The sequence below is a fragment of the Bombina bombina genome, chromosome 4, assembly GCF_027579735.1.
Source record: "Bombina bombina isolate aBomBom1 chromosome 4, aBomBom1.pri, whole genome shotgun sequence".
Taxonomy (NCBI): Eukaryota; Metazoa; Chordata; class Amphibia; order Anura; family Bombinatoridae; genus Bombina; species Bombina bombina.
Window position 1 is genome coordinate 872707781 of NC_069502.1, and position 24128 is coordinate 872731908.

At 42.3% G+C, this 24128-nt stretch overlaps 1 protein-coding gene across 1 annotated transcript in view; it reads left to right on the forward strand.

Moving 5' to 3' along the window:
- Positions 1–8657, forward strand: part of LOC128658032 (oocyte zinc finger protein XlCOF7.1-like) — a 107205-nt gene extending 98548 nt beyond the window's left edge. Inside the window, exon 13 of the mRNA XM_053712479.1 lies at positions 6608–8657. Coding sequence (XP_053568454.1) covers positions 6608–7344 — 737 coding nt within the window. The 3' untranslated portion in view covers positions 7345–8657. The remainder of the gene's footprint in view (positions 1–6607) is intronic.
- The last annotated feature ends 15471 nt before the right edge of the window (positions 8658–24128 follow it).

The window sequence follows — 24128 nt, forward strand, 5'->3', positions numbered from 1 at the left end:
CAGTCCACGGGTCATCCATTACTTATGGGATACCAATACCAAAGCTAAAGTACACGGATGAAGGGAGGGACAAGGCAGGAACTTTAAACGGAAGGAACCACTGCCTGAAGCACCTTTCTCCCAAAAATAGCCTCCGAAGAAGCAAAAGTGTCAAATTTGTAAAATTTTGAAAAAGTGTGAAGTGAAGACCAAGTTGCAGCCTTGCAAATCTGTTCAACAGAGGCCTCATTTTTAAAGGCCCAGGTGGAAGCCACAGCTCTAGTAGAATGAGCTGTAATTCTTTCAGGAGGCTGCTGTCCAGCAGTCTCATAGGCTAAACGTATTATGCTACGAAGCCAAAAAGAGAGAGAGGTAGCCGAAGCCTTTTGACCTCTCCTCTGTCCAGAGTAAACGACAAACAGGGAAGAAGTTTGACGAAAATCTTTAGTTGCCTGCAAATAGAACTTCAGGGCACGGACTACGTCCAGATTATGCAAAAGTCGTTCCTTCTTAGAAGAAGGGTTAGGACACAATGATGGAACAACAATCTCTTGATTGATATTCCTGTTAGAAACTACCTTAGGTAAAAACCCAGGTTTAGTACGCAGAACTACCTTGTCTGAATGAAAAATCAGATAAGGAGGATCACAATGTAAGGCAGATAACTCAGAGACTCTTCGAGCCGAGGAAATAGCCACCAAAAACAGAACTTTCCAAGATAACAGCTTGATATCAATGGAATGAAGGGGTTCAAATGGAACACCTTGAAGAACGTTAAGAACTAAGTTTAAGCTCCACGGCGGAGCAACAGTCTTAAACACAGGCTTAATCCTAGCCAAAGCCTGACAAAAAGCCTGAACGTCTGGAACTTCTGCCAGACGTTTGTGTAGAAGAATAGACAGAGCAGAAATCTGTCCCTTTAACGAACTAGCAGATAAGACCTTTTCTAAACCTTCTTGTAGAAAAGACAATATCCTAGGAATCCTAACCTTACTCCATGAGTAACTTTTGGATTTGCACCAATATAAATATTTACGCCATATCTTATGGTAAATTCTTCTGGTAACAGGTTTCCTAGCCTGTATTAAGGTATCAATTACCGACTCCGAGAAGCCACGCTTTGATAGAATCAAGCGTTCAATCTCCATGCAGTCAGCCTCAGAGAAATTAGATTTGGATGGTTGAAAGGACCCTGAATTAGAAGGTCCTGCCTCAGAGGCAGAGACCACGGTGGACAGGACGACATGTCCACTAGGTCTGCATACCAGGTCCTGCGTGCCCACGCAGGCGCTATCAGAATCACTGATGCCCTCTCTTGTCTGACCTTGGCAATCAGTCGAGGAAGCATCGGAAATGGTGGAAACACATAAGCCATGTCGAAGACCCAAGGGGCTGTCAGAGCATCTATCAGCACCGCTCCCGGGTCCCTGGACCTGGATCCGTAACAAGGAAGCTTGGCGTTCTGGCGAGACGCCATGAGATCCAGATCTGGTTTGCCCCAACGAAGAATCAGTTGAGCGAAGACCTCCGGATGAAGTTCCCACTCCCCCGGATGAAAAGTCTGGCGACTTAGAAAATCCGCCTCCCAGTTCTCCACGCCTGGGATGTAGATCGCTGACAGGTGGCAAGAGTGAGACTCTGCCCAGCGAATTATCTTTGAGACTTCCAACATCGCTAGGGAACTTCTGGTTCCCCCTTGATGGTTGATGTAAGCCACAGTCGTGATGTTGTCCGACTGAAATCTGATGAACCTCAGAGTTGCTAACTGAGGCCAAGCTAGAAGAGCATTGAATATTGCTCTTAACTCCAGAATATTTATTGGGAGGAGTTTCTCCTCCTGAGTCCATAATCCCTAAGCCTTCAGGGAATTCCAGACTGCGCCCCAACCTAGAACGCTGGCGTCTGTTGTTACAATCGTCCAATCTGGCCTGCGAAAGGTCATCCCCTTGGACAGATGGGGCCGAGAAAGCCACCATAGAAGAGAATCTCTGGTCTCTTGATCCAGATTTAGCAGAGGGGACAAATCTGAGTAATCCCCATTCCACTGACTTAGCATGCACAATTGCAGCGGTCTGAGATGCAGGCGCCCAAATGGTACTATGTCCATTGCCGCTACCATTAAGCCGATTACTTCCATGCACTGAGCTACTGACGGGTGTGGAATGGAATGAAGGACACGGCAAGCATTTAGAAGTTTTGATAACCTGGTCTCCGTCAGGTAAATTTTCATCTCTACAGAATCTATAAGAGTCCCTAGGAAGGGAACCCTTGTAAGTGGTAATAGAGAACTCTTTTCCACGTTCACCTTCCACCCATGCGACCTCAGAAATGCCAGAACTATCTCTGTATGAGACTTGGCAGTTTGAAAACTTGACGCTTGTATCAGAATGTCGTCTAGGTACGGAGCCACCGCTATACCTCGCGGTCTTAGTACCGCCAGAAGAGAGCCCAGAACCTTTGTAAAGATTCTTGGAGCCGTAGATAATCCGAAGGGAAGAGCTACAAACTGGTAATGCCTGTCTAGGAAGGCAAATCTTAGGTACCGATAATGATCCTTGTGAATCGGTATGTGAAGGTAGGCTTTAAGTCCACTGTGGTCATGTACTGACCCTCTTGGATCATGGGTAGGATGGTTCGAATAGTTTCCATTTTGAATGATGGAACTCTTAGGAATTTGTTTAGGATTTTTAAGTCCAAGATCGGTCTGAAGGTTCCCTCTTTCTTGGGAACCACAAATAGATTTGAATAGAATCCTTGCCCGTGTTCCGTCCGCGGAACTGGGTGGATCACCCCCATTAGTAAGAGGTCTTGTACACAGCGTAGAAACGCCTCTTTCTTTATTTGGTTTGCTGATAACCTTGAAAGATGAAATCTCCCTTGTGGAGGAGAAGCTTTGAAGTCCAGAAGATATCCCTGAGATATGATCTCCAACGCCCAGGGATCCTGGACATCTCTTGACCAAGCCTGGGCGAAGAGAGAAAGCCTGCCCCCTACTAGATCCGTTTCCGGATAGGGGGCCCTCTCTTCATGCTGTCTTAGGGGCAGCAGCAGGTTTCTTGGCCTGCTTGCCCTTGTTCCAGGACTGGTTAGTTTTCCAGCCCTGTCTGTAACGAGCAACAGTTCCTTCCTGTTTTGGAGCGGAGGAAATTGATGCTGCTCCTGCCTTGAAGTTACGAAAGACACGAAAATTAGACTGTCTGGCCTTTGATTTGGCCCTGTCCTGAGGCAGAGCATGGCCCTTACCTCCCGTAATGTCAGCGATAATTTCTTTCAAGCCGGGCCCGAATAAGGTCTGCCCTTTGAAAGGAATATTAAGCAATTTAGATTTAGAAGTCACATCAGCTGACCAGGATTTAAGCCATAGCGCTCTGCACGCTTGGATGGCGAATCCAGAGTTCTTAGCCGTAAGTTTGGTTAAATGTACGACGGCATCAGAAACAAATGCGTTAGCTAGCTTAAGTGCTTTAAGCTTGTTCATAATTTCATCCAATGGAGCTGTGCGAATGGCCTCTTCCAGAGACTCAAACCAGAATGCCGCTGCAGCAGTGACAGGCGCAATGCATGCAAGGGGCTGTAAGATAAAACCTTGTTGAACAAACATTTTCTTAAGGTAACCTTCTAATTTTTTATCCATTGGATCTGAAAAGGCACAACTATCCTCCACCGGGATAGTGGTACGCTTAGCTAAAGTAGAAACTGCTCCCTCCACCTTAGGGACTGTCTGCCATAAGTCTCGTGTGGTGGCGTCTATAGGAAACATTTTCCTAAATATGGGAGGAGGGGAAAAAGGCACACCGGGTCTATCCCACTCCTTGCTAATAATCTCTGTAAGCCTTTTAGGTATAGGAAACACGTCAGTACACACCGGTACCGCATAGTATCTATCCAACCTACATAATTTTTCTGGAATTGCAACCGTGTTGCAATCATTCAGAGCCGCTAATACCTCCCCTAGCAATATGCGGAGGTTCTCAAGCTTAAATTTAAAATTAGAAATCTCTGAATCCAGTCTCCCTGGATCAGATCCGTCACCCACAGAATGAAGCTCTCCGTCTTCATGTTCTGCAAACTGTGACGCAGTATCAGACATGGCTCTCACATCATCCGCGCGCTCTGTCCTTAACCCAGAGCTATCGCGCTTGCCTCTTAATTCTGGCAATTTAGCTAATACTTCTGTCATAACAGTAGCCATGTCTTGCAAAATGATTTGTAAGGGCCTCCCTGATGTACTTGGCGCCACAAAATCACGCACCTCCTGAGCGGGAGGCGAAAGTACTGACACGTGAGGAGAGTTAGTCGGCATAACTTCCCCCTCGTTGTCTGGTGATAATTTCTTTGCATGTAAAGCCTGACTTTTATTTAAAGTGACATCAATGCATTTAGTACACAAATTTCTATGGGGCTCCACATTGGCCTTCATACACAGTGAACAAACAGACTCATCAGTGTCAGACATGTTTAAACAGACTAGCAATGAGACTAGCAAGCTTGGAAAATACTTTTCAAATAAATTTACAAGCAATATAACAAACGCTACTGTGCCTTTAAGAAGCACAAAAAGCTGTCACAGTTGAAATAACAATGAAACAAATTAGTTATAGCAACCAAATTTTCACAGTAAATGAATTAAGTTAGCAAAGGATTGCACCCACCAGCAAATGGATGATTAACCCCTTAATACCCAAAAACGGATAACAATTTAATAATTAACGTTTTTATCACAGTCAAAAACACACTGTCACAGGTCTGCTGTGACTGATTACCTCCCTCAAAATGAGTTTTGAAGACCCCTGAGCTCTCTAGAGACGTCCTGGATCATGGAGGATGAAGTAGGAAGATTGTGACTGAATTTTTACTGCGCAAAAAAGCGCTAAAATAGGCCCCTCCCACTCATATTACAACAGTGGGGAAGCTCAGTTAACTGTTTCTATGCAGAAAACAAGATAGCCATGTGGTAAAAATCATGCCCCAATAAGTTTTATCACCAAGTACCTCACAAAAAACGATTAACATGCCAGTAAACGTTTTAAACATACATTTTTAAAAGTTATGAAGTGTTATTAATAAGCCTGCTACCAGTCGCTTTTACTGCAGTTAAGGCTCATACATTACTTCAGTATTAACAGTATTTTCTGAGTCAATTCCATTCCCTAGAAAAATACATTCAGTGTACACACTCATCAGCCTAATACCAGTCGCTATCACTGCATTTAAGGCTGAACTTACATTACATTGGTATCAGCAGTATTTTCTCAGTCAATTCCATTCCTCAGAAAAATAATTTACTGCACATACCTCGTTTGCAGGGGGGCCCTGCATGCTATTCCCCTTTTCTGAAGTTACCTCACTCCTCAGAATGTATGAGAACAGCCAGTGGATCTTAGTTACCTCTGCTAAGATCATAGAAAACGCAGGCAGATTCTTCTTCTAATGCTGCCTGAGAACAAACAGCACACTCCGGTGCCATTTAAAATAACAAACTTTTGATTGAAGAAATAAACTAAGTTTAAAAACACCACAGACCTCTCACAACAACCTATCTTTAGTTAGGTTGCAAGAGAATGACTGGATATGACACGTGAGGGGAGGAGCTATATAGCAGCTCTGCTTGGGTGATCCTCTTGCAACTTCCTGTTGGGGAAGAGATATAATCCCATAAGTAATGGATGACCCGTGGACTGACTACACTTAACAAGAGAAAAATGTTTTGCACACAAGCAATCGTTAAATGACTCATTTTTTAGCTGAAATAATTGTATTCCTAAAATTGCAAAAAATAATAGTTAAAAATATTACAGCAGCATTAATTTATATTTATTGTAGTAACTGACAAAAATGAGATGCATGGAAGTCCTTAAAAATAGCCCATAATGTCCAGTAAATTGCCCTTAAACGTTATGATGAATATCTGGGGAAAGGTGTAGGCTCATAGCTGGTCCCCTCCCCTTGTTCTAGACACTAATTCAGAACAGTTAAAGGACAGTATACACCAATGTTCATAAAACTGCATGTAATAGACACTACTATAAAGAAGAATATGCACAGATACTGATAAAAAAATCCAGTATAAATCTGTTTTAAAAACGTACTTATGTATGTATGTATTGGGTACTTGTAAAGCACGGCTAATCGCCTGTAAGGGTCTCAAGGCGCGGCTCATTTTATTGACCTCGGAAGGATGAAAGGCTGAGTGGACCTCACCGGGATCGAACCTGCAACCCTTGGGTTGCTACAGAGCTCAGCCGCAGTGCCAGCATGGTGAGCTATCTGTCCGGCATGAGAAGCTCTCAGTTTAGCACTATTAATGAGGTTAGGCTGGGACACCCACTGAAAGGGGCTGAGAAAGCAGGAAGAGCAGACACTCCCTCCCATGCATATGAAAAGATCCATTACATAAACAGGCAAGTAAGAGTTTGTATACCTGAGTCTACATCTGCTTACATCTTGGTTAGAAGTCTGAAAATCAGCACAATGTTATTAAAAAAAAAAAAGAAAGAAACAAAACTATACATTGTTATAAAAAAAACTTCCAGTGCAAAGAAAAATCTAGTGTACAGTGTCCTTTTCAAATGTTCTCAAGATAAAGTAATGATGTCATAATTATTCCCATTTTATTTCTTTTCAACAGGTGAACTCACAAACTGCAATAATCCTAGACATGGCCAGAATCCTGATGCTTTCGGTGTTCTTCAAAATCAAAGCAGCCACATGGGAAATGTATGTTCTGAATGTGGGAAATCTTTTACCTGGAAATCCAAACTTATTACTCATCAGAAAATTCATACAGGAGTGAAAGCATTTCCATGTCCTGAATGCGGGAAATGTTTTTCGCTGAAATCAACTCTTACTAATCATCTGAAAATCCATACAGGAGAGAAAGCATTTCCATGTTCTGAATGTGGGAAATGTTTTACTCTGAAATCAAATCTTGTTGCTCATCAGAAAACTCATACAGGAGAGAAAGCATTTTCATGTTCTGAATGTGGGAAATGGTTTGTCCAGAAATCAAATCTTATTACTCATCAGAAAACTCATACAGGAGAGAAAGAGTTTTCATGTTCTGAGTGTGGGAAATGTTTTGCTCGGAAAGCAACACTTTTTGATCATCAAAAGACTCATACAAAAGAAAGGGCATTTTTGTGTACTGAATGTGGGAAATCGTTTACTCAGAAATCAACTCTTATTACACATAAGAAAATTCATATTAAAGGGAAATCAAATTCTAACCTCTTAAGTGCAGAGGATATTGACTACATGTTGTCCTCCTGGGGCAGGAGCTTTGGAGCTAATCCCGGGCCCCCCTGCACCTTAAGCAGTTACAAAGAAGCACAGTATGTTCAGAATCATTATCACCAGGGAATCTGAGAATGCCAATGATGTCACCAAGTGGAAGTGCCGAGATGCTGAAGTCTAGAGAGAGCTGGATAAGGGCTAGTATTAAAATCTTTAAATCTCAGCACCCTTAATGTCTAGAAATCCCTAAAACCCACTATTTGAAAGGCAATATGAGTAATTTGGCTATATAAATTTTAAGTTACAAAGAAGCACAGTATGTTCAGAATCATTATCACCAGGGAATCTGAGAATGCCAATGATGTCACCAAGTGGAAGTGCCGAGATGCTGAAGTCTAGAGAGAGCTGGATAAGGGCTAGTATTAAAATCTTTAAATCTCAGCACCCTTAATGTCTAGAAATCCCTAAAACCCACTATTTGAAAGGCAATATGAGTAATTTGGCTATATAAATTTTAAGTACAATATTAAGAAAAAAATAAATTGTACTGACCCCTTGTTTAAAGCCAAGAAGCCTCTCTTTTCAATAAGATCCCTGTATAGGATTGAATAGACAGTTGATCACTCTGGTAATAGTGATCACCTGGCATGAATTAATGTGTATTTATTTGATAGAGGTCCATGTGAGTCCATATATGCAGATCAAAGTTATATAAATACACTACAGTGTTCTCCATAGACAAATTTGCCAGCCAGGTGGCATTCTGAAGTAGTCAGGTGAGGGCAGTGTAGGAATTTCTAATATTATATCATTTTCTGCTATCCAAAATACAAATAAATTGCATAATTCAATATAAATGTATTTAATAATAATGTATGCAATAAAAATTGAGCATTTTTAATATTAGCTAATTTTAGTTTAATATTGACTAAAATTTTAGTCAGGTGGTCAGTAAAATCAACCAGGGGGTGCAGCCACTAAAAAGGTCCTTTGGAGAACACTGAACTAAAAGGCCCTCATTTATATGATAATATATGCTTCTTTGAAATGTAGGTACTTTTGAGGGCATTATAGTCAGGTGAACGCTGATGTAAGTGTGTTTCCATAGCTGGAATTTGTTTTACTAGATGCATAGGTGATCAATTATAACTTATCTTCTACCCCCCACTGAACTTATTTTGCTGGTTATGTTTTATATAGCCTATACATTAGTATTGAAATGTTCAGTATGGGTGTGGATATCACAGGCACAAGGAGCTATTTTAAATGGAAAATAAAGGTAAATTAGATATCTGTTAAGATTGTAATACACTCCATCAGGTAAACTGGACAATTGGAAACAAATTAAATGGGAGAAAAATTTAGAGTGCACAGCCCTTTTAAGTATAACCCGTTGTTTAGTGTTTTTATTAAAACAATGAAATAAACTGTTTATATTAATTTAACTTCCTCATTTAACAATAACAAAGCAATGTGTCTGGCTTAGCTTCACTCTTAATCCTGACATATATTGGTCAGTAGTATCATTAAAGACAGAGTGCTCCATGTACTAGGCAGCGAAAGCTCCTCCAGAGCCCCTTCCCGCAATGTGGCGAGGGAAAATCACAGAGAGCGAGCTCACTGTCTGTGTTTGATAATCCGTTCTCCCACGCGATTGGTCACACATGAGAAGGGGCGGGGATTACACACTAACTTGAGCATGTGATGATACAAATGGGCAGCGGATTCTGTTTGTCCGATGCCTGTATGTAGCAAAGGCGAGTGGACAATTTCCCGAGTTGAGAAGCTTGTCCACTCCCTCCTTCGTACATGGAGCCCAGAGGCTGGTTGAATAAGCAGGGGGATATAAATAAGTATTAAAAAAAGAACAGTGACTGATGTAACAGTGTTTATGTAAAAAAACTAAAAAAAAAACTGCTTCCTTCAGAACATTTGATATTTGGTAACAGAAAACAGTTTATTTAAAATAAAAACGTGATCCCAAATTTAGAAGATCTAAATAAGCTATCAGCACAACCACCTGCTAATTACACCCCATCACACAAATCACAATTCCCCCAGATATTACTAGATGCTGCAGTAACAAGTGCTCTCATCTCACACATCTGACTGGGGAAGGATCAGGGGAAAGGTCAGTTTAAATATAGGGAGGACTGATCTATCCATAATACCAAACCCACTGCACACATCAGCAGGAGGCTGTTCTGTTCTCTACACATCCACCAGGGGGCACTGGAGATTTGTTAAAATACATCTACATATTATTGTCACATTTATCTTTTCTTTTATATACATCATTATATCTAACATGTATTTAGTATTTAAAGGGATATGAAAGTCAAAATGAAACTTGCATGATTATGATAGAACATGTAATTTTAAGACACTTTTAGATTCACTTCTATTTTCAAATGTGCTTTGTTCTCTTGGTATACCATGTTAAAAAAAGAATATGCACATATAATACACTAGTAGTTGCTAGCTGCTGATTGGTGCCTGCACTCATTTATCTCTTGTGATTGGCTAACTAGATTTCTTTAGCTACCCGCCAGTAGTGCAATGCTGTTTCTTCTGCAAAGGATAACAAGCTAATGATGCAAATGTGATAATATAAGTAAATTGGAAAGTTATTTAAAATTGTATGTTTTATCCAACTCAAAATCCCTTTAATGTCCCTTTAAGAATCTGCAGCTCTGCACTACATACTTGTGTCATGTGTATGATGTACCCTGCTAGATGTGCCATGACATGATTTCATATGCTGTGACTGCTGTACAGGTGTTTTTATGAAATTCAAAATAAAGCCTGAAGTTCTGTATATGGAGTGAGTGGTGGATATATATTGGGGTTAGTTTGTGGGTCATGTGTGATCTACCTGCTAAAGTGATGCTGACATTTACAACATTTTTGTAAAATAAGGACACATATATGCCATGATCGGTTAGCAAGTAAGAGTCATAAGCAGGTCCGCGCTACTAGCGATAATATACCAGTTTTAGTTAAAAGGTTAGAAAACGTTCAAAAGAAATAAAACTTAAAGGGATAAACCTAATTTTTTTTCTTTCATGATTCAGATAGAGCATGCAATTTTAAGGAACTTTCTAATTTACTCCTATAATTATTTTTTCTTCAGTCTCCTCCTATCATTATTTAAAACGGTGGAATGCAAAGCTTAGGAGCCGACCCATTTTTGGTTCAGAACCTTGGTTAGGCTTGCTTATTGGTCACTAAATGATGTAGCCACCAATAAGCAAGTGCTATCCAGGGTGCTGAACCTAAAATGGGCCGGCTCTTAAGCTTTACATTCCTGCTTTTTAAATAAACATAGCAAGAGAACGGGAAAAAAATTGATAATAGGAGTAAATTAGAACGTTGCTTAAAATTGCATGCTCTATCCAAATCATTAAAGACAAAATTTGGGTTTAGTATTCCTTTAAGAAGGCTTTAAAAGAGTTGTAAAAATGTAATTAATGTAACACCCTTTAAAATAAAAGCATTTTAATACATAAAACTTTTTAAAAACAATTTCCAAACAGTTTTTACTTACAATGTTTTGATTTCTTTTATGCAAATATTCTATCACATACGTTTTAAAATACAAATTCACTTGAATGTAATAAGTTTGCTATAACTTTGTTTTAAAATGTAACACAGGGCATTGCAATTCTTATTTCCATCTAAAGGGGAGGAGAGTCCATGGCTTCATTCATTACTAGTGGGAATCAAGAACCTGGCCACCAGGAGGAGGCAAAGATAACCCAGCCAAAGGCTCAAATACCTCCCCCACTCCCCTCATCCCCCAGTCATTCTTTGTCTTTCGTCACAGAAGGATGGCAGAGAGGTGCAAAGTTTCGGAGGTCTCTTATGGAGAGTACTACTCTTCGCTATGGGACGGGAGTTTAAGTAGCCCTAACAAGCCTTTCAGTTGAGGGCCTGGGTGAAAGTTAGAGTCCGGAGATGCAGGGAGAGCTCTCCTCTGCGACACCATCCCGACTCATATTAACAGCTCCTACAGCAATCAGCGTTGACGAGTTTCGCAGACTGCTTTCTTCACTCAAGTCCATGTAAGGAGCGATGCTACGACCTGTCACACTTGAAGGGCCGTGTTCCTGTTCCATGGCGTGGATTCTGGTAAGATCGGTCCGCGCAACTAGCGATAATATACCAGTTTTAGTTAAAAGGTTAGAAAACGTTCAAAAGACATAAAACTTAAAGGGATAAACCTAATTTTTTTTCTTTCATGATTCAGATAGAGCATGCAATTTTAAGGAACTTTCTAATTTACTCCTATAATTATTTTTTCTTCAGTCTCCTCCTATCATTATTTAAAACGCAGGAATGCAAAGCTTAGGAGCCGACCCATTTTTGGTCCAGAACCTTGGTTAGGCTTGCTTATTGGTCACTAAATGATGTAGCCACCAATAAGCAAGTGCTATCCAGGGTGCTGAACCTAAAATGGGCCGGCTCTTAAGCTTTACATTCCTGCTTTTTAAATAAACATAGCAAGAGAACGGGAAAAAAATTGATAATAGGAGTAAATTAGAACGTTGCTTAAAATTGCATGCTCTATCCAAATCATTAAAGACAAAATTTGGGTTTAGTATTCCTTTAAGAAGACTTTAAAAGAGTTGTAAAAATGTAATTAATTTAACACCCTTTAAAATAAAAGCATTTTAATACATAAAACTTTTTAAAAACAATTTCCAAACAGTTTTTACTTACAATGTTTTAATTTCTTTTATGCAAATATTCTATCACATACGTTTTAAAATACAAATTCACTTGAATGTAATAAGTTTGCTATAACTTTGTTTTAAAATGTAACACAGGGCATTGCAATTCTTATTTCCATCTAAAGGGGAGGAGAGTCCATGGCTTCATTGATTACTAGTGGGAATCAAGAACCTGGCCACTAGGAGGAGGAAAAGATAACCCAGCCAAAGGCTCAAATACCTCCCCCACTCCCCTCATCCCCCAGTCATTCTTTGTCTTTCGTCACAGAAGGATGGCAGAGAGGTGCAAAGTTTCGGAGGTCTCTTATGGAGAGTACTACTCTTTGCTATGGGACGGGAGTTTAAGTAGCCCTAACAAGCCTTTCAGTTGAGGGCCTGGGTGAAAGTTAGAGTCCGGAGATGCAGGGAGAGCTCTCCTCTGCGACACCATCCCGACTCATATTAACAGCTCCTACAGCAATCAGCGTTGACGAGTTTCGCAGACTGCTTTCTTCTCTCAAGTCCATGTAAGGAGCGATGCTACGACCTGTCACACTTGAAGGGCCATGTTCCTGTTCCATGGCGTGGATTCTGGTAAGATCGTTTCATTTTTTATTATATTGATAACACAGAGGACAGGGCCACAGTGTGGCACCTTTTATCTTTATAGTATCAAGGGTTAATATTCCTGGTAAGGGTATTATTGAACAGGGCGGGTTTATACATGATATTCGTTATTGTGTCATTGCTGCGTTATGTTCGGGATGAGGCTCTGGCAATGTGGTGGAACTGACAGGTTCATTTCCGGGAGCTTTGCGCGCCCTTTTTTGGTGCATTTGCTCCTTTAGGCAGGGGCGGTCCTGTTAAGGCTCTTCACTTCCGGTCTGATCTGCAACGGAGGAGACAAGGCATTTTCTCTAGTCCAGGTCCTAGAAGGTGGTGAATGCCCCGGCCATTGGCGGTTAATAAGGTGCTTGTTCTTAATTTTGCTAATTAATATAAAAGCTATGGAGGATTCTGACGTGTTGGAGGGTACTCCCTCTTTATCCAAGTCTTTTACCTGTGTTTATTGTGAGGTTCCGGTAGACCAGCCTGCGCAACTATGTTCCACATGCCTTGAAAGAGCTACGACATCTAAAAATAAGAAAATGTCTAGTACTTCTGAGCCGTCCAACTCTGAGGGCTCTCCGTTCTGTGAGGTGCGTTCCCTAATTGTGTCCCCTATTCCACATGCAGCGCCCCAGGGTCAGACTGTTACCCCTTTGGGGGAGATTTGCTGGCCGCCGGATTTTGCGGACCAACTTCAAACGGCAGTTTCTAAAGTGATCCATGCTTTACCATGTTCCGCTAAGGGCAAGCGTAGAGCTTTCCAGAGCGGCCCGACTCAGGATTCATCTATGTCGGAAACTCCTGCTGAGTGGTACGACGATGAGGCCCTCTCCAACACTACGGAGGGGGTTGCTTCTGGTTCGGAGTCCGTGTCATCTAAACCTCCGCCTGGCTATAGGTTTAAAATGGAGAATTTGCGCTTTTTGCTAAAGCAAGTGCTTGCTACTCTGGAGGTTCCGGAGCCGAAGCTTCTGGAAGAACCTTCCATTCCTAAGCTGGACAGGGTGTATGAGGACAGGGTGGTGCCTCAGACCTTCCCAGTTCCTGTAAAGATGGCAAATATTATAAAGAATGAATGGGAGCGATTAGGTTCTTCCTTTCCCCCTTCTTCTAACTTTAAAAAGCTTTTCCCTGTTCCGGAGGCCCAGCTTGAGCTGTGGGGAACCATTACCAAGGTGGATGGGGCTATTTCCACTCTCGCTAAGTGTACCACTATTCCTCTAGAGGATAGCTTGTCGTTCAAAGAGCCCATGGATAAAAAGTTGGAAAACATGTTAAGGAAAATGTTTCAACACACAGGGTTTGTTTTTCAACCGGCAGTGGCCGCCACCGCGGTTGCCGGAGCTGCGTCATATTGGTGTGATTCTCTGTGTGAGATGATTGAGGGCGAGCCCTCTTTTGAAGAAGTTCAGGAATGGATTAAGGCGCTGAAGGTTGCCAATTCTTTCATTTGCGATGCCAATATACAGATTATTCGCCTGAACGCTAAAGTGTCAGGTTTTTCCATTTTAGCACGCAGGGCACTGTGGCTAAAATCTTGGTCAGGGACATGACTTCTAAGCTGAGGTTACTGTCCCTGACTTTTCAAAGTAAGATTTTGTTCGGTCCAGTCCTGGACTCGATTATATCCACGGTTACGGGAGGCAAGAGTTCCTTCCTACCCCAGGATAAGAGGGCTAAGCCTAAGGGTTCTAATTTTCGTCCCTTTTGCGTGGACAAGGCCCAACGACAGCAGCTCGCCGCAAAGGCGGACCAACCTAAGGGAACCTGGAAGCCTGCTCAGGCGTGGAATAAGTCTAAGCAGAACTAGAAGCCCGCCGAAACAAAATCGGCATGAAGGGGCGGCCCCTGACAGGTCTATGAACCGAGTAGGGGGCAGATTGTCTCTTTTCTCCGATGTCTGGTTGCAGGATGTTCAGGACCCTAAGGTTCTGGAGGTTGTCACCCAGGTTTACAGGATAGGGTTCAGGTTCCTTCCGCCTAGGGGCAGATTCCTTGTTTCAAACCTGTCTTCAAGGCCGGAAAAGAGAGAGACCTTTCTAGAGTGTGTGAAGGATCTCTCATCTCTAGGCGTTATCGTACCAGTACCCAATGCAGAAAGGGGTATAGGGTACTATTCAAATCTGTTTGTGGTTCCAAAGAAGGAGGGCATATTCCACCCCATTCTGGATTTAAAGTGTTTAAACAAGTTGTGACGGATACCCCAGCTACCCCGACTGGGTAGCTCCGTCAAACAAGTCATGCGTCCTCCCTGCCGACTGCAGCTATGTAGCTGGCAAGTGACCACAGCCTGTAGCCACCCCTGATGCCCGACAGCACCAGTACTCAGGGTCCCACCCTGTGGCAGACTCCAGCTACTCCGACTGAGTAGCTCTGCCAGAGGGCCCTTCCTTTGCCTGCAACAGGCTACTATGTAGCCCAGGAAAGTGATTTTAGCTGGAGCCAACCCAAATAACTAGACAGACTAGCATTCAGGTTAAACAAGAACTGACTTTATTGTAAAACATGCACTCCTTTTATACACACAGCTCATCTTGATAACACAAAGGACAATCCCACCATTCCCGCCCCTCCAGACAGCCCGGCACCTCCATAGGAGCCACAGTCACATAATCCCAATACCTAGGGGTGGCGGTTTCGGGTGATCCCGGTGGATCCAGGGTGTCATTTGAAAGCTCTCGGTCACCAGATGCCACAGTCCAAAAATCAGCATGATTCGTTACTGGGTGCCGGAGTTACAGTCCGTTGAAGTTATGGTATGGGGATAGGGGTGTCCAAAACCCCCGGTTCCCAAAGGAGCTCCCCTCCGGTAATTCCCCCACCTCTTGTCCTCCCTAGAGGCTACTAATCCCCAATAGAGCGGAGCTCTGGGGCACATGGTTGCTGGAGCGACCAGGGGTAAAATTAGCAGGTGTCCTGTGGCCGACCGGGAGTTCCAGGAGCCTGGACAGCCTGAGAGGGGTTAGGCGGGTGTCCGGTGTGAGGCGGCCGACCGGGAGTTCCAGGAGCCCGGCCAGCCTAGGAGGGTTTTCCTGGTCACACACCAGCTCTTTTCTAAACAAGTTTGGAACACAAAACCATGCAACCAAAAGCTTCCAGAGATTGTGGTTGCTCTGAGGAGCCCAAAACCACTGAGAAACAACATGGGTGAGGTTGTAGGGGGGGTGGGGGGTAGCCTTAGCTGTCTGGTATCCGTGATACAAGTTCCTCTCCTTTCCATCTTTCAAAATTGAAATGATCAGGTTCATTTTGCTTCTAGTTCAAGAGGGGCAGTTCATGGCCACAATAGACTTGAAGGATGCCTACCTGCATGTTCCAATTCACAGGGACCACTTCAAGTTTCTCAGATTTGCATTTCTGGACCAACATTTTCAATTTGTGGCCCTTCCCTTCGGTCTGGCGACGGCCCCCGAGAGTCTTCACAAAGGTTCTGGGGGCCCTGCTTGCAGTGGCCAGATCCAGGGGTATTGCAGTGGCGCCCTACCTGGACGACATTCTGGTTCAGACGCAGTCCTTTCATCTGGCAGAAGTCAACTCAAGGGCTCTGCTTCTGTTACTTCAATCTCACGGTTGGAAGATCAACTACGGAAAAAGCTCCCTGGTTCCCAGCACCAGGGTGGAGTTTCTGGGCACGATACTGGGCTCCGTGGCCATGAAGATATTCCTCACATATCAGCAACGCAGGAAGATTGCGTCTGCCTGTCTTGCCCTTCAGTCCTCAAGGAGTCCCTCAGTGGCTCAGTGTATGGATGTGATTGGGCTCATGGTCTCCAGCATAGATGTCATTCCATTCGCAAGATTTCATCTCGGACCTCTTCAACTGTGCATGTTGAGACAGTGGAAAAGCGATCATTCCGATCTGTCACAGCTGATTGAGACCGTCCTGAGAAATTGTGACCACGGACGCGAGTCTGACGGGGTGGGGAGCTGTTTGGGGTGCCAGGATGGCACAGGGAAAATGGTCTCGACTGAAAACTGTGAGCAAGCTACAATGCTCTGAAGGTGTGGCCCTGTCTGGGGGAATGCAACTTCATCAGGTTCCAGACGGATAACATTACCTCGGTGGCATACATCAACCACCAGGAGGGTACGAGGAGCTCCCTAGCAATGAGGGAGTTGTCTCGAATTCTGGAGTGGGCAGAGATCCACGGCTGTTCACTCTCAGCGATCCACATCCCTGGAGTGGACAACTGGGAAGCTGACTTTCTCAGCAGGCAAACATTTCATCCGGGAGAATGGTCTCTTCACCCTTAGGTGTTTGCGGAGATTTGTCTCAGATGGGGGACGCCAGAGATTAATCTCATGGTGTCCTGATTAAATTGCAAACTTCCCCGATACGGGTCGAGGGACCCCAAGCGGAGCTGATAGATGCGTTGGCGGGTCCTTGGGAGTTCAGTCTAGTGTACATTTTTCCTCCCTTACCACTTTTACCTTGTATAGTGGCATGCATAAAGCAGAAGAGAGCGTCATCCATTCTGATTGCTCCTTTGTGGCTGCGGAGGATGTGGTTTGCAGATCTGGTGGAGATGTCATCCTCTCCACCGTGGAGGTTACCCTGTTGCAGGTATCTGTTGGAACAGGGTCCTTTTCAATATCAGAATCTAGATTCTCTGAGGCTTACTGCGTGGAGATTGAACGCTTAGTCCTAGCCAAGAGAGGTTTTTCTGAAACCGTGAGTGATACTCTAGTTCAGGCAAGGAATCCAGTCACTCGGCACATTTACCATAAGGTGTGGAGAGTTTACTTGTCCTGGTGTAAGAGACATGGATATCCTTGGCACAAGGTGAAGGTATCCAGGATTTTGTCTTTTCTCCAAGAGAGTTTGGAGAAGGGTCTTGCCGCTAGTTCCTTGAAGGGACAGATCTTGGCTCTATCAGTGTTGTTGCATAGAGCTTGCTGAGCTTCCTGACATTCAATCCTTTGTTCAGGCCCTGTCTAGAATCAGGCCTGTCTTTAGGCAGTCTGCTCCCCCGTTGAGCTTGAATTTGGTTCTTAGGGTTTTACAGAGGGCTCCGTTTGAGCCTATGCATTCTCTTGACATAAGGATCCTGTCTTGGAAGGTTTTTTTCCTGTTAGCCATCGCATCGGCCCGCAGAGTTTCCAAAATGGCGGCCTTGCAACATGAGCCCCCTTATCTGGTGTTTCACGCGGATAAGGCTGTTCTTCGCACAGGCTTCGGATTTCTTCCCAAGGTGGTGTCTGACCGTAACATCAATCAGGAAATAGTTGTTCCTTCTTTGTGCCCTAGCCCCTCTTCTTCTAAGGAGAGGCTACTTCATAATTTGGATGTGGTTCATGCCTTTAAGTTCTATCTTCAGGCGACTAAAGATTTCAGACAATCTAACTCTCTTTTTGTAGTCTATTCAGGGAAGAGCAGGGGTCAGCAGGCCTCTGCTACTTCTTTGTCTTTTTGGCTGAGGAGCTTGATCCGCCTCGCCTATGAGATGGTGGGTCACAAGCCCCCTCAGAGGATTACGGCTCATTCCACTAGAGCAGTGGCTTCTTGTTGGGCCCTCAAAAATGAGGCTTCTATGGAGCATATTTGTAAGGCAGCTACCTGGTCCTCTTGCATACTTTCACAAAGTTTTACAAATTTGACATCTTTGCTTCTGCGGAAGAGAAAAGGTTCTACAGGCTATGGTGCCCTAATTGTATGGGTCCGTCTTTGACCTCCCAGTTTCATTCAGTGTCCTCTAGAGCTTGGGTATATGTTTCCCACCAGTAATTAATGAAGCCGTGGACTCTCCTCCCCTTTAGAAGGAAAACATAAATTATGCTTACCTGATAATTTTATTTCCATCGTGGGGAGGAGAGTCCACGGCTCCCGCCCGTATCTCCGGTGGGAGGCCCTAAATTTAATGTTTTCTTCTGGCACTGATATTTCTCCTACTGTTCCTTGACTGGGGGATCAGGGGAATGGGGGAGGTATTTGAGCCTTTGGCTGGGTTGTCTTTGCCTCCTCCTGGTGGCCAGGTTCTTGATTCTCACTAGTAATGAATGAAGCCGTGGACTCTCCTTCCCACGATGGGAATAAAATTATTTATTAAAATGTTTTTAAATACATGTGAAAAATATAAAAATGGCACATTTTAATAGCCTAATCTACATTGTTAATTTTAATGATACAAAATAAATATTCTCTTTTCATTTTTTTTTTTTTTTTTTTTCAATTTCTATTGAGGTTATATGACAAAACAGGATAATAATAAGTTACAACAGGTTAATCCAAAATATATGTAAAGGTGCATACATTATTAAATGTCCTCAAGCTAGGATTAATTAATAGAAATATATAACACACTCAACTATTTCAAAGTTGTACATTGCATATCACCCAGATATCTGCATATGGAATAGAGTAAACCTCAATTTTTCAAATAAAGTAACATATATTCCCATACACGCAATAAGATAAATTGTAAAGTGGCTATCCCCAGTGATGAATAGAGGCCTGTTTTTGGACCCCCCAAAGATCATACTAACATTTGTAAAAATGTTTTTGTAAAAATGTATAGTTTTGCTTATTTTTAAATAACATTATGCTGATTTTCAGACTCCTAACCAAGCCCCAAAGTTTTAGATATATACTGATGTATACAGACTTCAGATTTCTTCTGTTTGTATAATGGGTCTGTACATGCAAGGGGGGGGGGGTTGGAGGGAGGTTCTTCTATCAGTCCCCTTTCAGTGAGTGTCCCAGCCTAACCTCATCAACAGTGCTAAATTGGGAGCTTCTAAGTTTTTAAAATGTTATATACTGGTTTTTATATCAGGATCTGTGCATATTATTCTTTAGAATAGGGTTTATTACATGCAGTTAAATGAAAATTGGTGTATACTGTCCCTTTAAGCTTTCTCTTTTTAGGTAGAAATAACTATAAGGTCAAAACATAATTTTCAATGACCACTAAGTGAAAGGTAATGGGAATTTGCTCAAATATATGACTAATATGTTCTTAAATAAATTAGGTACCTATTCTCCTGACGTCTACAAACCTTGAACAGGGGTATTGCTGACAACTTATCACATTATTAGAATACAGAGGTATATAGCATTGCTTGATGAAATAAACTTAAAGGGACATTTCACCCATTTTCTCCCCTTTAAATTGTTCCCAATGATTCATTTTACCTAATGGCGTTTATTAAGTTGTTTACAAGTAGCTCCTTTACCCCTATTTTAGTTTGCAAACTGGAGTCTAGGCTTTTAAATAGCCTTAGTAAACACAGTCAGCAGAAGAAATTACACTCCCAGTGGGGTTCAGTATAGTTAAGTAATAAAATATTAATTTTCCATTGTTCTCTCTAAGTATTGAGCTTTGGTTTTACAGACAAATATAAGATTAGGAAGCATGTGTGTGTACACAAAGCTATAACATAATGAGATATTACCTGAAACTCAACCCATTGTAATAGGCTGTGGTTTAAAATCACAAAACCAGCTAATTTATATACACAAATAAATCTGAAAATGCAATTTCTCATACATTTTATACCCTGCAGCTGGTATAACAGGTCATTGAAAATACATTCATATAAAAACAATTTTACAGTGTACTGTCCCTTTAAGCTTCCTCCTCCTTATAGATGCTAGAATTGGAGGTATAGTAATTCCGGAACATTAGGATTACATTTCTGTAGTATCAGACAATATTGTTAAGAATAGTCATAATCTGTTTATCATGTTCCGTGTGATCCATAATAAAGACTAAAGACTAGACGCTTCTCTTTATGTTTTTTGTTTTTCCTCTCAAACTTATTGCTACCTGGTCTATTCAATTAATTTTATATTAGACTCAATGGATAACCTCTTTGTAAAGAGTTGTTGCCCATACCTTTTAGTCCATTCTGTAGTCTGTCCTGTTCATTCACTATTCTACTTACCCTTAAATTGACTGTGTGGAAGGGAACTAATTTTATAATTATACATTTTGATAGTTTTCATCCTAAATATATAATACTATTCCTAGATGTGGGCTTGGTAAACAAATCCATCTTTAAAATGCCCCTTCTCCATAGATAGTTGTATCTAATAAGATAACATATTCCATTCCCTCACTGCATGTCAGTTTAACAGAGGCTTAGAACTACAGTTTACATCCTGAACAAACATTTCAAGGGATCCAATGTCGCCTTACTACAAACCAAACACGTCATCTTTATAGCGCCACCATGTGGCTGCATATTTCAACAAAAGTTTGTTCTCATACACATACTTCTCTTCACATGTGTTCATATAGATGTTGGTGTATGTTTGGGCGACATTGGATCCCATGGCATTACCTTGTTTTTGTACGTAAAAGGTATCTTGGAACAAGAAATAATTGTGATACAATACAATTTGTAGGAATTCTTCAAAAAACTGCCTTCGGAGTTGCCGTCTACCGAATACACTCCTCTAAAGCTCTCATTACTGCAGCAAAATGGCTCTCTTGCCTTATTATGGTGTACAGACTACAAACATCCAGGCTAAATAGAATGATTTTGTCTGAATTTAAATCAAACGACTTTACAGATAAAGTCATTAGTGTCCATAATACAGTATAGTAAAAGTGGCTATGTTAGTGAATAGAGAGTTTAACCTGCAACAATTGGCAGACCAGGTGGGTTATTTAACTGTTTATGCACCTTAAGGAGTGTGTAAAAACTGGTGTTATAGGGTGTTCTTTAATTATAAATGACCTGTATCTTCTGTAATTGTACCATTACTGACAGCAGATAATACTACCCTACAAACTTATTTTTGTATCTCGTGCACTGGATCATAAGATACACAATATACCTCCTTATCATTAAGTAGTCTATTCATTTTATTAAAGGGACAGTCAAGTCCAAAATAAACTTTCATGATTCAAAAAGGGCATGTCATTTTAAACAACTTTCCAATTTATTTTTATCACCGATTTTGCTTTGTTCTCTTGGTATTTTTATTTGAAAGCTAAACCTAGGTAGGCTCATATGCTTATTCCTTAGACCTTGAAGGCCGCCTCTAATCTGAATGCATTTTGACAGTTTTTCACCAGAGGGCATTAGTTCTTGTGAGTGATATAGATAAAATTGAGCTCACACACGTGAAGTTACCAAGGAATCAGCACTGATTGGCTAAAATGCAAGTTTGTCAAAAGAACTGACATAAGGGGCAGTTTGCAGAGGCTTAGATACAAGGTAATTACAGACGTAAAACCTGTATTATTATAACTGTGTTGGTTATGCAAAACTCGGTAATGGGTAATAAAGGGATTATCTATCTTTTTAAACAACAAACATTCTGGTGTTCACTGTCCCTTTAATATATCTGACTCTATCCATATTTCTGATAGCACCACCTTTATCCGCAATTTTCACCACTATGTCATATTTAGTTTTTAAAATTGTTAAAGGCTTCCTTTCACATTTAGTCAGGTTAGAACAGCAAGAATGACAGGGCAGCTGCAAGGTCAGGGATGAGATGTGGGTACTGGGATGAAAGAGTAGTTGCAGGGTCAGTGTTGTGATGTGGGTATAGGGATGACAGAGCAGTTGCAGAGTCAGGGGTGTGATATGGGTATGGGGATAATAGAGCAGCTGCAGGGTCAGGGGTGTAATGTTGTTATGGGGATCCCAGAGCAGTTGCAGGGTCAGGGGTGTGGTGTGGGTATAGTGATATCAGAGCAGTTGAATGGACAGTCAGTGGTATGATGTCCGTATGGGGATGACAGAGCAGTTGCAGGGTTAGGGGTGTGATGTGGGTATGGGGATGACAGAGCAGTTGCAGGGTCAGGGATGTGATGTGAGTTTGGGGATGAAAGAGCAGCTTTAGGGTCAGTGGTGTAATGTGAGTACAAGAATAACAGCAGTTGCAGGGTCAGGGGTATGATGTGGGTACAAGGATGACAGAGCAGTTGCAGGGTGAGTGGTATCTTGTGGGTATGGGAATGACAAAGCAGTTGCAAGGTCGGGGTGTGATGTGTGTATGGGGATGACAGCAGTTGCAGGGTCGGGGTGTGATGTGGGTATGGGGATGACAGAGCAGTTGCAGGGTCGAGTGTGATGTGGGTATGGGGATGACAGCAGTTGCAGGGTCGGGTGTGATGTGGGTATGGGGATGACAGAGCAGTTGCAGGGTCGGATGTGCTGTGTGTATGGGGATGACAGCAGTTGCAGGGTCGGTGTGATGTGGGTATGGGGATGACAGCAGTTGCAGGGTCGGGTGTGATGTGGGTATGGGGATGACAGCAGTTGCAGGGTTGAGTGTGATGTGGGTATAGGGATGACAGCAGCTGCAGGGTCGGGTGTAATGTGGGTATGGGCATAACAGAGCAGTTGCAGGGTCGAGATGTGATGTGTGTATGGGGAATCGGGGATGACAGCAGTTGCAGGGTTGAGATGTGATGTGGGTATGGGGATGACAGCAGTTGCAGGGTCGGGTGTTATGTGGGTATGGGGATGACAGCAGTTGCAGGGTCGAGTGTGATGTGGGTATGGGGATGACAGCAGTTGCAGGGTCGAGTGTGATGTGGGTATGGGGATGACAGCAGTTGCAGGGTCGAGTGTGATGTGGGTATGGGGATGACAGCAGTTGCAGGGTCGAGTGTGATGTGGGTATGGGGATGACAGCAGTTGCAGGGTCGAGTGTGATGTGGGTATGGGGATGACAGCAGTTGCAGGGTCGGGTGTGATGTGGGTATGGGGATGACAGCAGTTGCAGGGTCGAGTGTGATGTGGGTATGGGGATGACAGCAGTTGCAGGGTCGGGTGTGATGTGGGTATGGGCATAACAGAGCAGTTCCAGGGTAGGGTGTGATGTGTGTATGGGGAAGCCATGTAATATATGAAAATAAAGGCCTTAAATATAAAAAAAAAATGGTGAGTTCTCTAGATATATAATTTGTGGTGCTATTGAGATCTAAATAATTGCTAGAACAGTTGCAGGGTTAGGGATGAAATGTGGATACAAGATTAACAGATTAGTTGCAGGGTCTGTGTTGTGATGTGGGTATAGGTATAGCAGAGCAGTTGCAGGGATGTGATTTGGGTATAAGGATAAGTAAAAATGAAACCCAAAAGTAAAAAATCCAGCAGCACGGCAGTAATATTGAAAACAGGAAACATTTATTTCTCAATCCAGGCAGACGTGCAAGTAATGGATATAATATCTGACATGTTTGGCGCCCTCTAGTGGCGCTTCATCATAGACTAGGGATATTACACTGAAGTCTACCTTTTATAACGGCCACAAATAATTAACAGATTGAAACTTGACCAATTATAACAAATGAACCATATAGACAAAAGAACAAGGATAAACAGGCAAATAAATTGATCATATCTAGCAAATAAATACAATGTTGCACAGCGTTTAATTTGATTATAATTATAACACATAAATCCTAATGTCTAATTCATAGTGTTAATTCAAGGTACATAATTTAAAGTATTTTCTAACCTAAACTAAACATATATGACGCTTCATAAATGCACTCATCCTTTAAGACTCAATGAGCAAATTTATAATCATTTGACTGCTAAAGTTAATAATCCCCAGACAAACATCATTGTTGCTATATATTACATCAGTACATCAGTGTGAGGGGGGGCAATAGGTATAAGATACTT